Source organism: Artibeus jamaicensis, unplaced genomic scaffold (genome assembly GCF_021234435.1).
Source record: "Artibeus jamaicensis isolate MK-2021 breed Jamaican fruit bat unplaced genomic scaffold, CSHL_Jam_final contig_793, whole genome shotgun sequence".
NCBI classification, from domain to species: domain Eukaryota; kingdom Metazoa; phylum Chordata; class Mammalia; order Chiroptera; family Phyllostomidae; genus Artibeus; species Artibeus jamaicensis.
Genome location: NW_026521975.1, coordinates 6887949 through 6911073, shown reverse-complemented (window position 1 = coordinate 6911073; position 23125 = coordinate 6887949). Strand labels below are relative to the sequence as shown.

General features: G+C 38.6%; 1 protein-coding gene across 2 annotated transcripts in view; it reads left to right on the top strand.

The window, feature by feature from the left end:
• ATP8A2 (ATPase phospholipid transporting 8A2) overlaps positions 1–23125 on the top strand; it is a 580506-nt gene that overhangs the window by 53653 nt on the left and 503728 nt on the right. Inside the window, exon 1 of one of the 2 annotated variants that reach the window (XM_053672925.1) lies at positions 12136–12186. The exons of the other annotated variant lie outside the window; for it this stretch is intronic. Coding sequence (XP_053528900.1) covers positions 12177–12186 — 10 coding nt within the window. The 5' untranslated portion in view covers positions 12136–12176. Of the gene's footprint in view, positions 1–12135; positions 12187–23125 lie in introns of those variants that run through there. 2 annotated transcript variants of the gene reach the window in all.

Below are 23125 nucleotides of genomic sequence, written 5' to 3'. Positions count from 1 at the left end.
GCCTTGCAGGGACGCCCACTGGCTGCTGTGCCGATTGGCCTTTCCTCTAGCCCATATTTCTCCTTCTTTGTGTATATATCTCTCACCTTTCACATACAGAACTCCAAGATAAATGGAAGGCAGCATTTCGTTTTAAATATTTCTTATGTATCTACTTCTCACACTGCTACCCTGTACCCCAGCCCCAAACGAGAACATTATCTTATACAAATATTCAAATATTCATAATAGTTCCTGATTTCCTTTTTTACCTACAGTTTAGAAGTGTGTTGTCTAATTTTCAAAAATATGGGTATTTTAATTTCTAATTATGGTCAGAAAACATATTCCGTATACCTTGAATCTTGTTTGATGTGTTGAGAATTCTTGGGCCATGTCGTTGGTGCTTTGTCCTGTTGAATGGCCTGCGTGTTCCCTTCAGTTATTGGGCTGAGTGTTCTGTAACTGTCAGTTGTGTGAGGTTGCTTCAGAGTTGTCACATCTTCTGTATCACTACTGATTTTCCTCCTTGTTGTTGTATCAACTACGGGAAAGAAACATTGAAAACTCCAGGTATAATTGTACTTATGTCTATTACTACTAGCATAACTGTTAGTCTTGCATTCTCTATCTGTTATTAGACATGTAAATATTTAGGATTAAGTACTCTTGGTGAATTGACCCCTTTATCTTACAAAATGTGCCTTTTTTTATCCTGGTGGTATTCTTGTTTGTCTGAGATTGTTACAGTCCAGCTTTCTTTTGCTGGTATGCATGGTATCCTTTTCCATCTCCCATTTAATCTATATTTTCTATTTCAAATGGATTTCTTATGGACAGGTTATGGTTGGAAATTGTTTTTACACAATTAATATAGTTGTCAATATGGTTAGGTTTAAATCTGTCATCTTGCTACTTGTTTTCTATGTGTTTAATCCCTTCTTTGTTCCTTACTTTTCTCTTTTATTGTCTTTTTATTTTTTTACTATTAATGTTGTATTTTAGTTGTTCTATTTTTATCTTTACTCAGGGTTTATTAACTACAGCTCTTTGTTTTATATATTTAGTGGTTGTTCCAGTATTTCCCATCTATATCCTTTCATTTGTCACTTTCTACGATTAAATAACAATAATAGTATTTTATGACCAACATAAAAATCTTATTACAGTAAACTTTAATTTTTTCTATTCCTATCTTCTGCACTATTTTACTTCTAAGTGTAAGTCCCACACTACACTATAGTTGACTCTTGAACAACATGGGTTTGAAATATGTGGGTCCACTTATACATAGATTTTTAAATAAATACTATAAATGTATTTTTCTTATGATTTTCTTAATATTTTCTTTTCTTTAGCTTACTTTATTATAAGAATGCAGTATATAACACATTAAACAAACAAAATATGCATTAATTGACTTTATGTTATTGGTGAGGCTTCTGATCACAGTGCTATTAGTAACATTTTGTAGGGGTCAGAAGTTATGTATGGATTTTTGACTATGCAGGAGGGTGGCACATCTAACTCTTGTGTTTTTCGAGGATCAACTGTATTATATTTACTTATCTGTTAAACAATGAAAAAATTTTAAGCCACAAAAGACTCTGAATAGCCAAAATAATCTTTTTTAAAAAAAGATTTTATTTATTTATTTCAGACAGAAGGGAAGGGAAGGAGAAAGAGAGGGAGAGAAACATCAGTGTGTGGTTGCCTCTCATGCACCCCCTACTGGGGACCTGACCTGGCCCGCAATCTGGGCATGTTCCCTGACTGGGAATTGAACTGGCTACCCTTTGGTTCTCAGGCTTGTGCTTATTCTACTGAGCCACACCAATCATGGTGAATAGCCAAAGTAATCTTGAGAACGAACAACAAAGCTGGAGGCATCACAGTACCTGATTTTAACTATACGATAAAGTTATTGTAGTCAAAATAGTAGAGTAACAGCATAAAAACAGACACATAGATCAGTGGAACATAACAAGGAACCCAGAAATAAACTGACACATATATGGTCAATTAATTTACAACAAAGTAGTCAAGAATACAGAGCGGGGAAAGGATAGTCACTTCAATAAATGGTGTTGGGAAAACTGGACAGGTTCATGAGGAAGAATGAAACTGGACCACCGTCTTACACCATACGCAAAAATCAACACAAAATGGATTAATGGCTTGAATGTAAGACTTGCAACTATAAAACTCCTAGAAGAAAACATAGGGAGGTAAGCTCCTAGACATTGGTCTTGTCAATAATATTTTGGATTTGACACCAAAAGTAAAGGCAACAAAAGCAAAAATAAAGAAACAGAACTATAGCAAACGAAAAAGCTTCTGTACAGTAACAGAAACCATTAACAAAATAAAATAGTAACCTACTGAGTGGAAGAAAATATTTGCAAATCATAAATCTCTTAAAGGAATAATATTTAAAATATATAAATAACTTAAAAAACCCAGTAGCAAAACCCCCCCAGACTGATTAAAAAGTGGGCAAAGTATCAGAATACACATTTTTAAAGTTTTTTATTTTTTAATTATAGTTTACATATGATATTATATTAGTTTCAGGTGTATAGCATAGTGGTTAGATAGTCATGTACTTTACAAAGTGCTCCCCAATATTTTAAGTACCCACCTGACACCATACATAGTTATTGCAATATTACTGAATGTATTCCCTGTGCTGTACTTTACATCCCTGTGACTATTTTGTGACTGTCAATTTGTACTTCTTAATCCTTTCACTTTTTCTATCCAGCCCCCAAACTCCCTTCCCTCTGACAACCATCAGTCTGATCTCTGTATCTATAAGTCTGATTCAATTTTGTGTTTCCATTTATTTTGCTCTTTAAACTCCACATATAGATGAAACCATATGGCATTTGTCTTCCTCTAACTTATTTTACTTAACATAATACCCTCTAGGCCCATCCATGCTATTGAAAATGGCAAGATTTCATTCTTTTCTATGGCTGAGTAACATTCCATTGTATATATGTGCCAAAACTATTTTATCCAGTTGCCTGAAGATACATTTTTTGAAAAAGGGACATAAAGATGACCAAGAGATACTTGAAGTGGATTCAGACAGTGTGCATTTGTTTATGTCTGGCTTCTTTCATTTGACCTGTTTGTGAGATTCATTACATGATTGTTCATAGTTAAACTTGACTCATTCTCAATGGGTGATTTTTGCTTACAACAGTGTGAATATATCATAATCTCATGGTCCATTTTACTGTGAATGGAGAGCTGGGGAGCTTCCAATCTGAGACTGTTTTAATAGTGCTGTTATGAATATTTTTTAATTTAAATTATTTTATTGTTCAATTACAGTTGTCCATATTTTCTCACCACTCCTCCCCCACCCCTTCCAAACCCACTTCTCTCTCTTGCTTCCACCCTCTCCCTTGGTTTTGTCTGTTATGAATATTCTTATGCATGTGTTTTGTCACACACACACATTTATCTTGGCACCTACTTAAAACTGTAATTGGTGTGTCTTAGGTATGCATGGCACAGATACATGGTAGCATTTGCTAAATTTTGACAATTTTTCAATGTGACCATGCCAGTTTGTACTCCCAGCAGCAGTGCTTGAATGTTCTCATTGTTCCATGTCCTGACTAATCCTCAATATATTTTTTTCTTTTTCCATTTTGCCATTGTGTTGAGTATGTAATAGGGTCACATTAGAGCTTTAGTTTGCGTACATGATGTCTAATAGGAATGAGAATCTTGTCATGTATTTATTGGGTTAGTCTTGAAATCATACTTGAATTTTATCTCACTTTGCATCAATAAACAGATCCATGTGTTTCAAAAAAAAAAAGAGGCTCCACATCACTAATCATCAGGGAAATGCAAATCAAAACCACCATGAGACACCACCTCACACTTGTCGGAATTGTTTTAATCAGAAAGTCAAGAAATAACAAGTGTTGGCCAGGAAATGGAGAAGAGGGAACCATCATGCACTTTTGATAGGAATGTAAGCATAGAACTACTATATTATCCAGCAATTCCACTCTGGGTATTTAGCCAAAGGAGGAAAAGAAACTAAACTCATAGATACCGAGTGTTTATTCCTCATTGCCAGAGGAGGGGGTGGGCAGAGTGGGTAAAGGGGTTCAAGAGGTACAAACGTTCAGTTGCAAGATAGAAAAATCCTGAAGATACAATGTACAGCATGGTGACTATAGTTAATAACACTGCACTGTATATTTAAATGTTGCTGAGTGTAGACTTTAAAAGTTCTTATCACAAGAAAAAAATTGTAACTTTGTGGTGCTGGATGTTAACTAAACTTGTTATGGTAATCATTTTCCAATACTCACATATATCAAATCACTATGTCCTACATCTAAAACTAATACAATGGATATGTCAATTACATCTCATCAAAAAAATTTCAGAATGTATAAAGGCAATGTTTCATTTATCTACATAGTTCCAACTTTAGGCATTCCTCATTTTTGATGTGTGATCTAAGTTTCTATTTGATATTCTTTTCCTTCAGCCTAAAGAACTTCTTTTAATTTTTTTATAATTCATAAATTCCATCATTTTTCTTCCTGAAAAATCTTTATTTCATCTTTGTTTTTAAAAGTTATTATTGCTTGGTATAGAATTCTAAATTAAAAGTTTTTTTAAAGCTCTTTAAATGTATCATTTCATTTTCTTTAGACTTACAAAGTTTCTGATGAGAAGTCTGAGATACTTCTCTTTGTTCCTCAATAATATCATTATATCTGTTCCCTGGCTACTGGTTAGATATTTTTATTTTTTGCTGGTTTTGCCATTTGAATGTGATGTGCCTTGATGCGTTTTTCTTTTTTATTTTGCTTGGTGTTCATTGAACTTCTAGATCTTTGAGTTTATATTTTCATGAAATCTGGAAATATTTCTATCCTTGACCTTTTCACTCCTCTTTTTTTTGTTCCTGGGACTACAATAGTTTATATGTCAGACTGATACCTTATCTTTATTGTTTTCTCCATGCTTCAATTTGGATAATTTTTATTCAGATGTCTTCAAATTCAATATTTTTTTCCTTTGCAGTGGCTAATACCACTCAGCATTTTTTCATTTTAGATATTCTAGTTTTCATCTCTAAAAATTTTATTTGCTTCTTTTTATGTCTCCCATTTCTTTTTTAAAGTATACTTTATTGATTATGCTATTGCAGTTGTTCCATTTTTTTCTCACCTTTATCCCCCGCTGCTCTACACCCCTCCTCCCACCGCATTCCCCCACCTTAGTTCATGTTCATGGGTATACATGTAAGTTCTTTGGCTTTTCCATTTCCTATACTGTTCTTAACCTCCACCTGTCTATTTTGTACCTACAATTTATGCTTCTTATTCCCTATACCCTTTCCCCCATCCTCCCCCTCCCCACTGATAACCCCCCATGTGATCTGTATTTCTGTGATTCTGTTCCTGTTCTAGTTGTTTGCTTAGTTTGTTTTTATTTCTATTTTTGTTTTTTAGTTTTGGTTGTTGTGTTTGCTGTCATTTTACTGTTCGTGTTTTTTATCTTCTTTTTCTTCGATAAGTCTCTTTAATATTTCATATAATAAGGACTTGGTGATGAAGAACTCCTTTAACTTGACCTTATCTGGGAAGCACTTCATCTGCCCTTCCATTCTAAATGAAAGCTTTGCTGGATAGAGCAATCTTGGATGTAGGTCCTTGCCTTAATGACTTGGAACACTTCTTGCCAGCCCCTTCTTGCCTGCAAGGTCTCTTTTGAGAAATCAGCTGACAGTCTAATGGTCACTCCTTGTAGGTAACTGTCTCCTTTTCTCTTGCTGCTTTTAAGATTCTTTCTTTATCTTCACTCTTTGTTCTGGATTATTTCCTTGTAGTTTAGTTTGATCCTATTGAGGCTGGTTTTGAAGCTATTATTTGTTGGGTCTAGAGCAGCCTTTCATATAGTTCTATTTTAGCTCCTCAGCTTAGGCACGGTCTCTGATGTACTTAATGTGTCTCTCTGGGTCATAGAGACTCTAACAATTTCCTGCCTTTGCGTGAATGTGGAAATTGTTGCTTTTACTCTTCCTTGGTAATCATTCTTTCCCTAGCCTCAGGGAGTTTTGCCATTTATATGTAATGACTGGAATTTAGCCAAAGGTCCAGGGTGGCCTGTTTGCAAATTTTTGGAGCTTATAGTTTGCATAGCTCCTCCCTCCTTGGTTCTCTGCCCTGTCAATTCTTAGCATTTTGGCTTCCTTACACTGATATATCTGTGTCCTGAATTTGGTGGGACTGACAAGGCTTTTCTTGCAGGGGAGGGTGGTGGATAGGTTTGCTCCTCTTTGCAGTTTTGTCCAGAAATTGTTTTCAGGTAGAAAGATGATATGATCACAGGGCACACCTCATTTGTTTTTCTTCTCTCCAGGATAACTTTCCTACACTGTCTGTTGTTTGATATAAAAAATTGTTGACTATTTTGTCAAGATTTCTAATTGATACAGTGGAAGCATGCTAGTTTGGATCTCCTTAAACCCCCTCATGGTCTGCAACAGAAATCCCAATTAGTGTATTTTAAATGGCTGATTTGCAAGGTGAGGTAATCTTATTTCAATTTATGTGTCCTTGGTTATTGTTTTGTGATTTTTGCCTTCTAAACTGGCTTAGATTTTCTAGCGTACCATGGTAAGGTTTGAGGAGCCAGTTGCTTGGATATCACCTAACTTGGGTTGTTATTACAGTAGCGGAAAGTCACCCCACACCAAAAACACAGGTGTCGTTCTGGGTTCGGTTTTCAAAATTCTAGTGTAGTTTAAGGGGAAGAGATATCTCATTCTGAAAGCAAATATATCTTCATGAATATAAGGAAGTCGATGGGTTTTAGCTGGAGAACTTAGAGAGTGGAAGTTTACAAGCTGGCTCAAACGTTAGTCACACAAGAGACCATTGTGACCCAGGGAATGGAAAAGCAGGTGACTGCTGTGCATGCCAGGTGCCTGTCTGGCATTTGCCTACTGTCAAGGGCTGAAAGTGCAGTGAGATGATGTTTTACTTTGTTCTTTAGGTACTATGAAGTATCATCTCGGTTTTTTTCTTTACTAAAACTGTTCAGTTTTATTTAGGTGCTTCTGTTTCTTTATAAACTTATGACTGGTTTTTATGGCTATGATATTTTTGTATAAATCAAATATCAATATTGTGTGCTTGAAAAAGGCACTGTTAAAGATTGATACCTATTTAAGATGTATTCAGTATGTAATAGCAATTCACCAGCTATAAAAGCATTTATGGGCACAGATGCCTTTTAAATACACTACTGTGTATTGTTTTAGACATTGTCTATTTCCAGGAAGATCCCAAATATTTAAAAAAGCAAATATCTACTTTAGCTTGACTGATAGATACTAAATTCTTATTTAAAGTTGATGCTTAAAAAATGCAGCTTTGATAAGTTGAATGTTAATTTCCCAAAACATAATAGAAAACTTTTGAATTAAAAATAACTTTGGGCAGCCTTGGCTGGTGTGGCTCCGTGGATTGAATACCCACCTGTAGTCCAAAGGGTCACCAGTTCAATTCCCAGTCAAGGCACATGCTGAGTTGCGGGCCAGGTCCCCAGTAGGGGGTGCACGAGAGGCAAGCATACATTGATGTTTCTCTCCCTCTCTTTCTCCCTCCTTTCCCCTCTCTAAAAAGAAAGAAATACAATCTTTTAAAAAATAACTTTGGGCAAAGCACTGGGACCCCTTGGAAAGTGCTATACAAACTTTTAATGACTCAGAATGGTAATGTGAACATAAGTGATTATTTTGTGCTTATGTAGGGCTCTGTGTAGCTGGGATTTGAGGGCTGGGTGTTCTCTCTAACCTATGACCTCAGGGTTTGCTGTGGTTGGTAACGCTGTGCATGCCCTTCCTTGATGTGATCTGTCACTTCTGACTGTGACTAGTGTCACTGATTGTGGCAATTTCTTCTCTCTGTTTGTGTCTAATCTGAGGTAGGGATGTATCTAGTTTGTTAATCTTATTAGAAACAAGGATACACTAAAGTACGTGCTTTACTCTAAGGCAAGACTAAAGTTCTCTTATCAGAAAACTTTCACTTTTAGGAAAAAACTTTCACATACTAACTTGGATTTCTCTGCAGATCTTTTGAATTTCTTAATCACAGATGGATGGAGAGTTGCCAGAGGGTGAAATTGTAGCTAGGTAAAGTGCTAGAGCAGTTTTAGGATGTAGCAATTTGGGGTACAGATCTATCTTCTCTGTTAAATTTCCTTAAACTGGTGTTGAAATTACTTTTCTTTTTTAGATACAAGCTATATGTTTAATGAAGGGTGGGAGGGCTGTGGGAGATGTCAACAGGCAGAGAAGCAGATGAGGGGTAAGGTCATCACTAATAATGAAGTTATAACCAGTAAACCAGTGCTATCAAATAGTAATACGTGAGCATATTTTTATTTTAATAGTGTATTTCATTTAACTCAGTATATCCCAAATGTTATTTCAACATGTAATAAATATAAAAGTTATTAACACAGTAATTTTATAATTCCCAGTCTTCAACATCTAGTGCATATGTTACACTCATAGCATCATCCGATCTGACTAGCCACATCTTATTTTTTTTAATTTATTTATTTTTATTGATTATGCCATTACAGTTGTTCTATTCCCCTCCTTCATTCCCCTCCACCCTACCCCCGTCCCCACCATTCCCCCCTTTAGTTTATGACCATGTGTCTCAAGTTCTTTAGATTCTATATTTCTCATACTATTCTTGCCCCCCATCAATTTTCTATCTACTGTCTATGCTACTTATTTTCTGTACCTTCCCCCCCTTCTCCTCCTCCCACTCCCCTGTTGCTAACCCTCCTTGAGATCTTCATTTCTATGTTTCCACTCTTGATCTAGCTGTCCTTTTAGTTTGCTTTTGTTTTAGGTGTGGTTGTTAATAACTGTGAGTTTGCCGTCCTTTCACTGTTCATGTTTCTTTAACTTCTTAGATAAGTCCCTTTAACATTTCATATAATAAGGGCTTGGTGATGATGAACTCCTTGAATTTGATCTTATCTGAGAAGCACTTTATCTGTCCTTCCATTCTAAATGAAAGTTTTGCTGGATAGAGCAATCTTGGTTGTAGGTCTTTGGATTTCATGACTTGGAATACCTCTTTCCAGCCCCTTCTTGCCTGTAAGGTCTCTTTTGAGAAATCTGCTGACAGTCTGATGGGGACTCCTTTGTAGGTGACTGTCCCCTTATCTCTTGCTGCTTCTAGGATTCTCTCCTTCATTTTAATCTTGGCTAATGTAATGATGATGTGCCTTGGTGTGTTCCTTCTTGGGTCTAACTTCTTTGGTACTCTCTGAGCTTCCTGGATTTCCTGGAAGTCTATTTCCTTTGCCAGATTGGGGAAATTCTCCTTTATATTTGTTCAAATAAGTTTTCCACTGATGGCTGTTCCTTTCCCCCTTCTGGTACCCCTATAATTTGGATGTTGGAGCGTTTAAAGATGTTCTGGAGGTACCTAAGACTCTCCTCATTTTTTTTTTGAATTCTTGCTTCTTGACTCTTTTCTGTTTGGCCATTATTTGCTTTCTTCTGGTCCACTGCATTGATTTGAGTCCCAGTTTCCTTTTCATCGCTATTGGTTTCCTGTGCAATTCCATTCATTTCAATTAGTTTCACCTTCATATGTTTGTCTAATTTGTGGCTATAATCAACCAGTTCTGTGAGGATCCTGATCACCAGTGTTTTAAGCTGTGCATCTGAGAGTTTTGCTATTTCTTCATTGCTTAGATTTATAGGCTCTGGGACTTTGAGATCTTCTTGAGCCATTTTTGGTCTGTTCTTGCCCTTTAAGTGTGAGGAGCAGAGCCTTGGACTCCCAGGTCACTGGGTTGTGACGGTGTATGTGGGGGCATGGTCAGAGTGGGGAAATGGCGGCGCCCTCCACTGTCGCTCGCCACTGTGGCCTGCTGGCTCCCGTCCAATCGCCCACTCCCTCGCTTGTCTATCCATGCACGAATGCATGACCCCTGCTCCCTCGCTGTTTCCCCGCGGTTGCTCGCTGAGTTGCCCACCAGGTCCAACCCTGCGCCTGGATTCCGTGCACCTGAGTCTGTCTGACTGAGTTTTCCTGTGCAACCCTGCTCTGCCAGCTGCTGGTTTTGCCCCTCTTACCGGTCAGGCTGAAGAATTTATCAGACTTCCGAAAAGTTCAATTTTCTGTGTTCTGGCTGTGTTTTCTGTTGCTAATATTTAGTTGTCTCTAAACTTGGTTGTGTGAGAAAGCACGGTGTCCCCACTTATGCCTCCATCTTGACGGAAGTCCTGACTAGCCACATCTTAAGTACTCAGTAGTCACACGCGGCTAGTGGCTGCTGTATTGGGCAGCATAGTATTCATTTCTGGTTGTTCTCTAATCCACATTGTTCTTCCTCTTAAAAATTTAATCATGCACACCAATTGCTGTACAAGTATAGTGTTGATAGTCCACATATGTCCATTTTAATGCACCCCAGATAGTTGTAATGAAATAATGAGCTTCAGTTATTCCTTGCTGTGCTTCCCAGGCCTCCAATCTTGCTGTGTCTACCTGTTTGGGTGATTGACTGAGTCCTTGCCATGCAGCTTCCTTCAGTTATAAAAACTTGAGGGTCTCCTTAAACACAGTGAATGCTTTACAACATTAGCTGTGAGTAGGCAGTGGGAAAAGAAGAGTTCTTTGGGTTCGTTAATGCAATATGCAAGTAATTTTTGTGTGTATGTGAGGAAAACATGGGATTTCACTTGGGAGTATAAAAGTTATAGGAGTGATATAGTTAGAGGGTAGTGGTGGACAGGGGGATCGCCCTGGTGACCTGAAACACAGCACTGAGGCTAACTTAGAATCCTTCCTGGCCGGAGTAGAATGCGGCTAAATATAGAGACACTCTTGGGGAAAACAACTCTTGGCTAACAGAGGGTTGTGTAAGCTTTGAGGCGTTATAGCACCTACTGTTTAGATATTTGACAACTGCTCTTTTATATTGTAACTTTTTCACTTGTCAATTACAGCCACATGAGCTAATAGAATCTTTAATAATAATCTTTAAAATTATAGTGTGTTTGGTAGCTATATCTAATATATCTCAGGAAAGTATATTGGTGCTTCAGGTCAGGGAGATTAAGAGACTTGTTCTTATATTTCATGAAGTCGGGTACAGGGTGATGACATTGGATTAGACTCCACTTCATTGTCACATCTGGTGTAGTGGCTGTGATGAGGTCATTGTATTAACAATGTCAGTATCAGGTGTGTGAGGGCTCCATAGAGTTCAGTAGCTTTGCGTTTATTGTAAGTCTCAGTTTTTAATCTAAGGCATCAGCTGTGCGGCAGGTGCGCTCATAGCAATGGGGACAGTGAAGTGCTGAATGAAGCCAATGTGGCAGCTCTGGAGCAAGGCTCTGTTAGTGGTCATCTAAACAATCAGTTGCTGTATATTTTGTACATTTTGGAAGATTGGCTTTAGTAATTTTTATCATCCTATAAAACAGATTAAGTTGTTTGGAACATTGGCTTTTGACTTTCAAACTTTAGCTCAGTATAATTTTTTCAAAACTCTGATTGTAAGTTATCCTTGGAAGGTAATAGTAAAATTCAAATCAAAAAGTTTTTTTCATTCACAGTTACTGAGGCCAACTAAGGTGCCAACAACATGCACTGTTCTAGCACAGTTATTTTCAGATATTATACTTTTAAAATTTCTTCTTATTGTAAGTTGTTTGACCTAGGTGGCTAGGTAATTTGAAACATGTGCAGCTTTATTTTGAGGTGGCTGCTTTTGCAAACCCTTTCCTACTTTGTCTTCTTACTCAGCATTTTGTTTCACATTGCTAGAACTTCCGATTGTTCTTTTTTCTTGCATTTTGGCCACATTCTGGACACAGGTACTTGTTTTATTTTTCCCATGGTCTTCTGTCTATTCCAGTGGTGCAGGTGTGTATCAGTTACTTTTCAAAGCACCAAAGAACTCCTCTAGCCTTCATGTGTGATTCAAAAACCCTCTGACCAGGTCATTGTGTCTATATTCTTTTGTTTTGCTCTGGCAGGTGTGGATTGATTGGTTGGAGCGTCGGCCCATAAACCAGAGGGTTGCAGGTTCCATTCCCCGTCAGGGAGAGGCAAGCTTTTGATGTTTCTCTCCTCCTTCCTCCCCACTAAAAGTCAATAAGCATGTCCTCAGGTAAAAATAAAAAATTATTTTGTTTAGTCATGCCTATCTTGTTATATAGGTAGGTTCTTATGCCACGTTTTACTATTATTAGAAATATCTTTATAAAATAATATTAGTTTCTAAATTCAGTGCATGATCAGTGGAACCAGACAGACCCAAGTCTGAACCTTGAATAGATCACCTGTGAACTAGGTGACTTAGGGCAAGTTATTTAACCTCATGGAGTCTCAATTTTTTAATCTGTAAAAGGCGGGAGGGGGATATACTCTGTCACAAGTGGTTGTCAATGAAATGTGATTTTGTGTGGAAAGCATCTGGCAAGTGGTGGGTCTTAGGAAATGGAAGTTTAATTATTAGCATGGTCTTTAACTCATGTCTTTATTCTGCAATTTTACATTATTTTATTATAGAACTTTGCAGTTTACTTACTGTATTTTTTTTAGACTATAAGATGCACCATTCCCCCATCCCAAATTTGGGAGGAATGATGGTTGTTAATACTGCTGTTGAGTTCTGCTTACATTTACATTGGTGAAATATTATGTTATTTATGTTATTAAATATTTTACCATATTTTTTGTTTCAAAAAACTTTCCTGTTTTCCTCCTCTAAAACCTAGGTGCATCTTTTGAAAAAGTACTTTTTTCAAACCCAGGGTCTCATTTTATCATTATAAAATTGTTATTAGGCAAAAAGCTAATTTTTTAATTTCTCAGATAAAGGAGTCAAATCTCATAGATTAAGCTTTAATTTATGGGTAAGACATCAGATGTTTGAGGAAATGAGAAAAATTAGGCTAAAATCATGGCTCTACTAAAAAAGGACAAAAATGTCCATTTATGTTTATAATGAGAAGAAGAGATAATATGTCTAATATGTTAGGTATATACCAGGTGATTAATAAACCTTAGCAACAAAGTTGAGTAGATTATTTGCCAAGATTTAATTTGCCAAGATTACTGAGTAACTCCAAAGGCAAGTACTGAGCATGTGCTGGGCACTAGAGGGGGAGCCGAGAACAAGGAAAATTCAGCACATGCAGCTTACATTCTAGTGGGATAGACAGACGACACATGAGCAAATGATATTGACAAGAGTTATGACTGCTCTATAGAAAATACATCAGGTAATGATGCCCTGGCTGATATGGCTCAGTGGACTGAGTTCTGGCCTGTGAACCAAAGAGTTGCTGGTTCGATTCCCAGTCAGGGCACATGCTTGGGTGCAGGCCAGGTCCCCAGGAAGGGGTATGTAAGAGGCAATGACACATTGATGTTTCTCTCTCTTTTTCCTTTCCTTCCCCTATCTCTGAAAATAAATAAATAAAATCTTTAAAAACAGAAGATAATGCAGGTGGAGAATGACCAAAGGGAAAAACTACTGTAGGTAGTCTAGTTAAAGAAGAGCTCTTTGAAGCTGTGACATTTGAGCAGAGACCTAAACAACAAGGAACCAGAGCTGTGAAGTTGTAGAATAAGGGCGTTCCAGCTGAGGTTATCCTAAACATGAGGAATAGTAACGGTAGTAGCTAAGGACCCGAGGTAGGAGTGAACTAGACAATTATAAGGGGTAGAAGAAAAGGCCATGTGTCTAGAAGAGAGCCTGGTAGCCCATGGTGAGGAGTTTGCCCTGTACGTGAAGTGTAATGGAAAGTTGAGCAGTTTCAAAGAGGCAATCGATCAGATCTAGTTTTACATTTAAAAATACGACTCTGGCTCCATGTGGAAAGTAGGCTCTTGAGGGGTAAACAGAGGAGGAGGAGGAGTTAGGAAGTTACTTCAATATCCACGTGAGGAATGATGATGGGATGACCTAGGGTAGTAATATTTGAGGGGGAGAGAGGTGGTCAGATTCCAGATCTATTTAGGGTTGGGGGTGTAGAACTGACCGCTTTCCTGACAGATGGGATATGGGATTGAAGGACCAGTCACATATTTGGGAAGTCATTGTGAGGGACGATGTTGAACCGTTCCTAATTCAGGGCAATGATTTTTTTACATCACACCTTGTAAAGATGACAGTCCATTTATTCAATCTGAGTACATGTTGAGTGTCAGAGACTTTAGGGAAACAAGATAGTATTTGACTTCAAGGACCTCAAAGAAGGACTTTTTGAAAGAAATGCAGTCAGTTTCCATGATGAAGAGGAGAGAATTAACACCAACAGAGGAGAAAGTAGGTACTGGCAGGGAAAGTATCTAGGGAGGAGGTAGGTTTTGAGAATGGAGGGAAGTGGGATGCACAGTAGGTGCTGTTGGTAGCCATGTTTTATGAGTTTGTTCACCTGTGCTCTGTGCAGTGAAGAATGAAGTTACTTTTTCTACTTCATCATTATCATCACTTATTTAAATTGTATCTTTAAATATATTATTTTTATATTTGTACACTTATATTTTATTATCTTTTGATACATAATGACAATGATAAAGCTTAAAGATGGCATGTCCTATGAAAAATGCAAAGTGAGGAATTTATATAAGTAATTTATACTTCATAAAATTAAAGTTAAAATATTTTTCACATCATTTGAGTTCGACACTGGAGTATTTAAAGTAAGCCAGGCTTCACTCCTAGATTTTGAATTACATTGTCTCAGCAGAGAATGGTAAAATCTAATCAGGAATAAATGATCAGGTGTCTGTTTTTTATTCAGTAGTTGAGTGGACACTATTTCAGTGTCTACTCTGAATTATGGTACACAGGCACGAACACCCTAAAACAGGTTTTCATAGGGAGAAAGGCATTCACAGCCAAACCAGCATTGTACTCTGTAGTCAGGGTGGTATTTCCAGTCGTCTGTTCAGCTCCCTGGCCCCCTGGGTATGCTCCGTCCTACCTGGATGTGAGTCATCTCTTTGTCCAGCATCTCCGTGCTGTGCACAGTCCTGTGTGTGTCACTTGGTAGCCATGTTGGTCGTCATGGTGTCACAGAGGTTGTGTTCATGTAACTCTTATTTTCCTTGGTAATAGCCCAAAGCACAAGAAAAGGGATGTTGACAATCTGGATACGTCAAAGAGAACCTGCCAAGTGCTTCCTTTAAGTGAAAAGTTCTCAACACACACTTTATCGTCAGGGTGTGTGTGCAGGAAAAAAACATAATATAAATAGGGTTTGACACTATCTGCAGTTTCAGTCATTCACTTGAGGGTCTTGGAATGTACCCCTTGGGGCGCTGTTGTACCGTGACCTTTTATTTCTGGTTGCTTCATCCTTTGTTGCTTGGCTATCTTTGCAAATATTATGGGTATCATACTTTCTTCACCATTCGGTACATTTGTCAACCCACTGTATAACAGTTGTTCAAGCATTGTTGTCATTATTCAAATAAAATTAGAAACTGCTCTTTCCGCGAGTGTGGAAATGCAAGCTGGCACTGGAGGAGGCTGGACTGTGGGGAGACTGGACACTGACATAGAGCCGGGAGTCCGGAGGGTCCGGCCTGGGACCCCACCTCCAGCGGGGCTCTCTTTTTTTAATGTGTGGACTCTGAGAGTACACTTTCATTTAATGAGAAAGAAAAAACAAACTAAACAAAAGCTTCAGTTAATCAATAAATATTTAATTGTCTATCTTAGGAAATTTTTTTGCCTTGAAACCCCTCCCGCAGATTATTTATAGTGTAGGTAATAGCAATGACTCATATAGTAACAAACAAAAAATTTAACTTGTAGAAATATTGAGCTAGTTGTTTAATTACTCTTTACCCCATTTTTATTATCTCCAAGATGAGCATGCATGTCATGTGATTGTTATAAGGATTATGAGTTAATACACATAGAGTGCTTAGTTGAGGATCAGCAAAAAAGAGTTATGCTTTATATTATAATTATTTATGAGTTCTTAGTGGCATGACAAAGAAAAAAAATTGCTGTGGTAGCAATGAACTGGTGGAGGATGCTGGGGTTTCAGATGGCTCCATCTGTACTTCTTTGGCATTGCTTTTCCTCTTTAAAGATGTTTTTTACGTTTGAAACTTTCTCACTTCTCTGAGAAGAAATGTGATACACAAAATGTCAAATCAACAAGAAAGTCAGGAAAAGCCATCACAGTGGAAAAGTGTTTTGTGACGGTGGAGTTGGGAATGAAGGCGAACGAGTTGGTTTCCATGTTGACTTGTTTAAATCTGCACGTAATTTTGAGGGTTCATTAAGATTACTGATGCAAGTAAAGAGCGTTAGGGTCATATGACCATTGGGCATAAAAAATAGCAGGCTGATTTGCATGTGAAATGGGGCTGATGGTTGAAGCAATGAATGTGCCTTTCTCTTGTCCATGACAATTGATTTCCATGTGCTTGAATCCTCCACTTCCATCGGAAAGACTCAGCACCAAACAGAACTGGACATTTCCAGTTTTTTCCCCAATTCTGTGGTTAGGTCAGATTTATTGTAGATTAAATTTAAGGAGTCACATTTTTCTCTGCCCATTTGAGACCTGTAAAATGTGTGGTCACGTTCACTTGATTCATTTGTTGGACACATTAAATGCCTTCTATGTCCCATGCACTGGGGATGGCAAGGTGATTGAGATGAACAGACACCCACTCCTCTCGGAGTTTATAGCTAATGTTGGAAAACAGGAAATGGACAAACAAATTTCATGGAGTGGTAAATGGGATGAAAGAAAAAGCATGGTGTCAGGGAATAACTAACAAGGGGAATACTATAGATATGGTGGTCAAGGAGTGCTTCTGTGTGGAAGTGATATTTAGCCTGAGGCCTGAGTCATAGGAAGGAGATAGCAAAGCGAAGACTAGGGGGACAAAATCCTAGGTAAAAGGAAAGGCAGGTACCATGTCTGTAGAGAGGGAATAGAGCTGCTGTTTTTGAGGATGGAGAGAAGACCACTATGGGTGGTCGTATTCAAGAGCAAGGAGATTGACTGCTAAGTTGATTGACACAGGAGAGGTGAGCTGGCTGTGAGATCAGATGCAGTGAATCTGTATGCCTTTGGCTGGGGAGTTAGTTGTGGGTCTTCAAAAGAACCTAAAAATGAACCTAAAATACTTGGGACAGGCAAATCACATCTTCAGAGAAAAGTGCACCTTTCCTAGGATTAACTGTTCAAAGACTGCATTCATGCATTTTGAATTGGCAATGGGATTTTAAAGTTGGCATCCCCAGTTTGAGGCCTCTGGCAGATGAAGAATATCCCCACTTGCAGCAGAGGGAGCTGCAACAGGAAGTCATTGGGATTGTATCTAAGCCTCAGCAGATCCAGTCCATACAGAAAAATCCTTTGAATTGAATGTCTGAACTGTTGCTTTCCTTTTTCTGCCTTGATTTTAGTTTTATATGTTAAATATATTTCTTTAAAGGGATGAATTTTAACATATCTAAAGTATAAGATGAGTCTCGAGGAACAGAAGCCCAATCTGTATCACTGTACTTGTTGGAAACAAGGCTTCTAACTCCTCTGGCTCGACTTTCCCCCACCAGGCTGGAGCCAACGAGGTTCTAAATACAGTGCTACCGGCACGTGCCTTTGCTCACTCTTATTTCTGGAACACTCTGCTCTTTCTCCTCACAACCAAGTTATACTCATTTTTTAAAGTATATTTTATTGATTATGCTATTAGAGTTGTCAAATTTCTCCCCCTTTATTCCCCCTCCACCCTGCACCCCCCAACCCTCCAGCATTCTCCCCTGACCACCCTTAGTTCATGTCCATGGGTTGTACATATAAGTTCTTTGACTTCTCTGTTTCCTGTACCATTTTTTACTCTCCCCATCTATTTAATGCCTACCAGTTATGCTTCTTTTTCCCTGTACCCCCCGCCATTCCTCCCTTCCCCCTCCCCACTGAAAACACTCCATGTGATGTCCATTTCTCTGATTCTGTTTGTGTTCTAGTTGTTTGTTTAGTTTTTGTTTTCCTTTCTTTTATTTTTTTAGGTTCATTTGTTGATATTTGTGAATTTGTTATATTTACTGTTCATAATTTTGATCTTCTTCTATTTCTTAGATAAGTCTCTTTAACATTTCATATAATAAGGGCTTGGTGATGATGAACTCCTTTAACTTGACCTTATCTGGGAAGCACTTTGTCTGCCCTACCGTTCTAAATGATAGCTTTGCTGGATAAAGTGATCTTGGATGTGGGTCCTTGCCTTTTGTGACTTTGAATATTTCTCTCCAGCCCCTTCATGCCTGCAAGGTTTCTAATGAGAAATCAGCTGATAGTCTTATGGGAACTCCCTTAGAGGTAACGCTCTTCTTTCCTTTTGCTGCTTTTAAGATTCTCTCCTTATCTTTAACCTTGGGTAACTTAATTATGATGTCAAAAAGGCACTATCCTGATTGGTCAAAATGGAGCTGCTCTGGTTAGTCAGCACTGAACAGCTCTGATGGGATGGGGAAAGCCTCAGTTGTCTTGGTTGAAGTAGGATTCCAGGAGCTCTGTAAGGGCTGGCTCAGAGGGCAGGAACACAGTGCAAGCAGGCAGTTCAGTGCCAGTTTCTCCCTGAAGTACAGTTTGTATGACAGACCCCTGTGTAGAAATGGCTGCTAGGCTCTGTGTGTGTGTTTTAAATTTGAGCTCAGTTAGGCACCAGGAGACCTTAAAATTTTTTAAAATTCTTTTTTAAAGACTTTATTTATTTTTAGAGAGAAGGGAAGGTGGGGAGAAAGAGAAATATCAATGTGTGGTTGCCACTCACGCGCCCCCTACTGGGGACCTGCCCACAACCCAGGCATTTGCCCTGATTAGGAATCAAACCCTAACCCTTTGGTTTGCAGGCTTGCACTCAATCCACTGACACAGCAGCTGGGGCAGGAGCCCTTCTTATTAGATGTCTTCTTTCTTAGTGTTCACAGCGTAAACTGAGGGGCCCAGTATGGATGGCAGAAACACCCCTATCACTTGGGAAAATCCCAAAGGGGTCAGAGCCTTCCCCAGGAAGCTGAGACACAAACCAGCCCAATTCTTATTGTACAACACTATCCAAGGTCTGACTTCCCACAGAGCTAGTTAAAGAGGTGCTGCAAAAAGTTTGTAAGGGCTGGCTCAGAAAGCAGAACCACTTCACATAGGCTTCTGACATAGGAAGAATAGAATAGTTTTTACCGAAGAACTTCTGTAAGATAGTGAAAATTTCCTTGTGAGGGAAATGGACTAGATGGGTCTCAAACATCTTTGGCATTTTGAACACTTTTATTTGAATTAGGGGAAAATACTGAAGTTTAGAGTGAGGGGTTTTGCTTCAGTGTTGCTAAAGGCAATGAAATGCTTAGTAAAAATTTGCCTTAATATTACTATCTTTTTGTGTTTATTATTTATTTTAATTTTAACTATATGTTATTGATTATGCTATTATAGTTGTCCCACTTTTTCTCCCCTTTATGCCCCTCATCCCTGTATCCTACCTCTGTCCAGAATTTCACCCCCTTTATTCATGTCCATGGGTTGTACATATAAGTTCTTTGACTTCTCCATTTCCTATACTATTCTTAACCTCCCCTTTGTATTTTGTATATACCAATTATGCTTCTTATTCTGCCTTTTCCCCTATCCTGCCCCTTCTCTCTCCCCACTGATAATCCTCCTGGTGATCTCCATTTCTGTGATTCTGTTCTTGTTCTAGTTGTTTGCTTGTTTTTTTTTTTTAGGTTCGGTTGTTGATAGTTGTGAGTTTGTTGTCATTTTATGGTTCATAGTTTTGATCTTCTTTTTCTTAGATAAGTCCCTTTAATATTCACGTAATAAGGCCTTGGTGATGACGAACTCCTTTAACTTGACCTTATCTGGGAAGCACTTTATCTGCTCTTTCATTCTAAATGATAGCTTAGCTGGATGGAGTAATCTAGGATGTAGATGCTTTCCATTCATGACTTGGAATACTTCTTTTTAGCCCCTTCTTGCCTGCAAGGTTTCTTTTGAGAAATCAGTTGATAGTCTTATGAGCACTCCTTTGTAGGTAACTGTCTCCTTTCCTCTTGCTGCTTTTATGATTCTCTCCTTATGTTTAATCTTGGATAATTTCATTGTGATGTTTCTTGGTGTGTTCCTCCTTGGGTCCAACTTCTTTGGGACTCTCTGAGCTCCCTAGATTTGCATGTGTATTTCCTCCACCAGATTGGGAAAGTTTTCCTTCATTATTTGTTCAAATAAGTTTTCAATTTGTTAGTCTTCCTCTTCTCCTTCTGGCACCCATATAGTTCAGATATTGGAATATTTAAAGTCATCCCAGAAGTTCCTAAGCCTCTCTTCATTTTTTTTTTTTTTGAGTTCTTGTTTCTTCATTCTGTTCTGGTTGAATGTTTATTTCTTCCTTCTGTTCCAATTTGTTGATTTTATTCCCAGTTTTCTTGTTTTCACTGTTGGTTCCTTGTGTATTTTTCTATATTTCACTTTGTATAGCCTTCACTTTTTCCTTTATTTTGTGGCTGTGCTCAGTCATTTCTGTGAGCATCCTGATTACCAGTGTTTTGAATGCTGCATCTGATAGGTTGGCTATCTCCTCGTGGCTTAGTTCCTTTTCTGAAATTTTGATCTGTTCTTTCATTTGGGCCATATTTCTGTCTCTGCTCACCTGTTACATTGTAAGGGGGGAGCCTTAGGCATTTACCGGGGTGGGGCAGCCCTCTTTGTAGTTTGTGGTGCTGTATGTTGGGGTGGGGTCTGAAAGGGAACAGTACGGCCTCCTTGGCTCTTGCCCTGCTTCCACTCACTTCCCCCACTACCCACAAGCAAATTGGGCCCTTGTGGTGCTGATTTCTGGGTGGGTGGGTGGGCAGGCTTGTGTATGTTCAAGACCCAGTGGGCCTCTCTAATGGATTCTTCTGTGAGGCTGACATTTTCTCCAGTTGCCGCAACCCCCATGTGTTTTTATAGGCAGAGGTATTGAGGCTTTAGTTTCCTGTCTAAAACCCTGGGTTGCGCTATTTGTCTCGCTCCCCAGTTGTTCCTCCTGGCTTATCTGCAGGCGAATGTGGGACTGCCTGGCCTGCCAGCTTTTACCTGGACCACCTGGTCGGCTAGTTGCTGCCTTACCATGTGTCCTCTTGCCCCAGCTGCCTGTCTTTGCCCCTCCTACGAGTCTGGATGTTTCTCCTTTAACTCCTTGGTTGTCAGACTTTCATACAGCTTGGTTTTCTGGCAGTTCTGGCTTTTTTAAAAAATTGGTGGTGGTTTTTCTTATGGATGTGTGAGGAAGCAAAGCATATCTAGTTATCCCTCCATCTTGGCCAGAAATTGGTCTTTACGTGTTTGATTCTTATTTAAAGTTCTTAACTCCCTGGATCTATTTAGTTTGTACTAGTATTTATATATATATATATCACATAAATATTTGTAAAATAACAAATAAAAAGTTAAATATTACTATAATAATATTTATTAGACAAGAATAAGTTTTAATAACCTCTTAGGATTTTTCATTTTCTTTCCCATAATGATCTCTGTGGAATTTGTATATGTAGTGAATAAAAATGAGGTGTTTATTCATTTCTACCTGCTTACTTGCTGGTAGGAGGTCTATCATTGTCCCTGCTTCTTAATGAGAGACTTCTACACCCTGTTGCCACAGAAACACTGTGTGTGAGTGAAATAGGAGGTCATTTAATAAAATGGAAACACTACTACAATTAGACAAACAAAGTGAGTGGGGAAGAGATTGACAGGCAAGTTAGAGCCACAGAGTGGCAGAGGCCAGTGGACAGTGGAAGCTATTAAGGTGTGTGCCTGTCCTGCCAACTCCCTTTCATGCTTCTGTGGGTCAGTGGCATGTATATTATACTACTCTGCTTTCCTGTGCCACTTCCCTATTTTTTACCTGTCCTCTTATCCACAGTCTCCTGGTGAGCATTTTCTGTCATCCATGTTTGTTTCCTAAAATTTTCTTCTTTTTCCAATCCTGGCAGAAACTCTGAAGGGAGGAGAAGTTGCTTATTTATTTAGCCAGTCATCTTCCACCCAATATGGCTTCATCCAAACGAATTAGCCCAAATGTTGCCATGAGGACATTCCTCTGTAAGATCTGTCTTCCCTGGGTCTGTTGTATGGCATCTAATGGCACCTCTGCCAGAGGCATCTAAACCTTTGGGGCGCCCTAGAATGATATATAAGACAGGTGTTTGTCTCTCCTGTTAGATGTTTGCTCCTCTGTGTTACAAAGAAAAATAGGTTCTCTGTGTGTTGCTTTACAGTATTGGGTAGGATGTCTGGTTATGAATAATTTATAGAATGATTTAGGGTTGCCTCATGAAACCCAAAGACCCAAATACAGCTGGAGTCTTGGAGGGGATTGTACCCAGAATCTGAAAGCTGTTGGGACAATTTCAGTTGCTCTCCATGCACAGGCTTCACCTTCGTTTCAAAAGAAATGTGTTTTCTGTTTCCATGCCCACTCAGTGGGTGGAAGGTGACCATCCGGAGGCATGAAGTATGTGTGTTAATAGGGCAGGCACATGCAGGCAACATCTCCTCCTCTAGGTCCCATTTCACGGTTCCAGAAGAGAGACTCTTAGGTGAACCAAATAACCACTCCTGGTGCAAAGAGTTGTATAATACAGACTAAGTTTTTGGTTCAGCATCTGGGTCAGCAACTTCAGCAGGCATCCACTATGACAGCCCTTTACTTATTCATTTAGAATATACTTACAGACCACCTAGTGTGTGCTAGGCATTATTCAGGAAGACAGGGGTCAAGTCACGAGCAAGACCAAGTTTCAGCCTGTGGCCTTGGCTGTCAGCTGTTTTTTCTGCATTTCCACTTTGCAACAAAGTTAGTGCTATCTATTTGCCAACTCTTGTTTCTCTTTATTTTTTTTTCACTTTGGTTTCTTTATTAATAGATGTTTATTGAACTCCCACTATTTGCTGACACTGTGCTTATTTACATGGGGGAGTTGTAAGCATATACTCCCATTTTGTGTGGTTGTATTTTCAAAATGCATTAACTCAGTGATTTGTCTTATGAGTCTGAATTTGAAGACTTAATCGTAATGT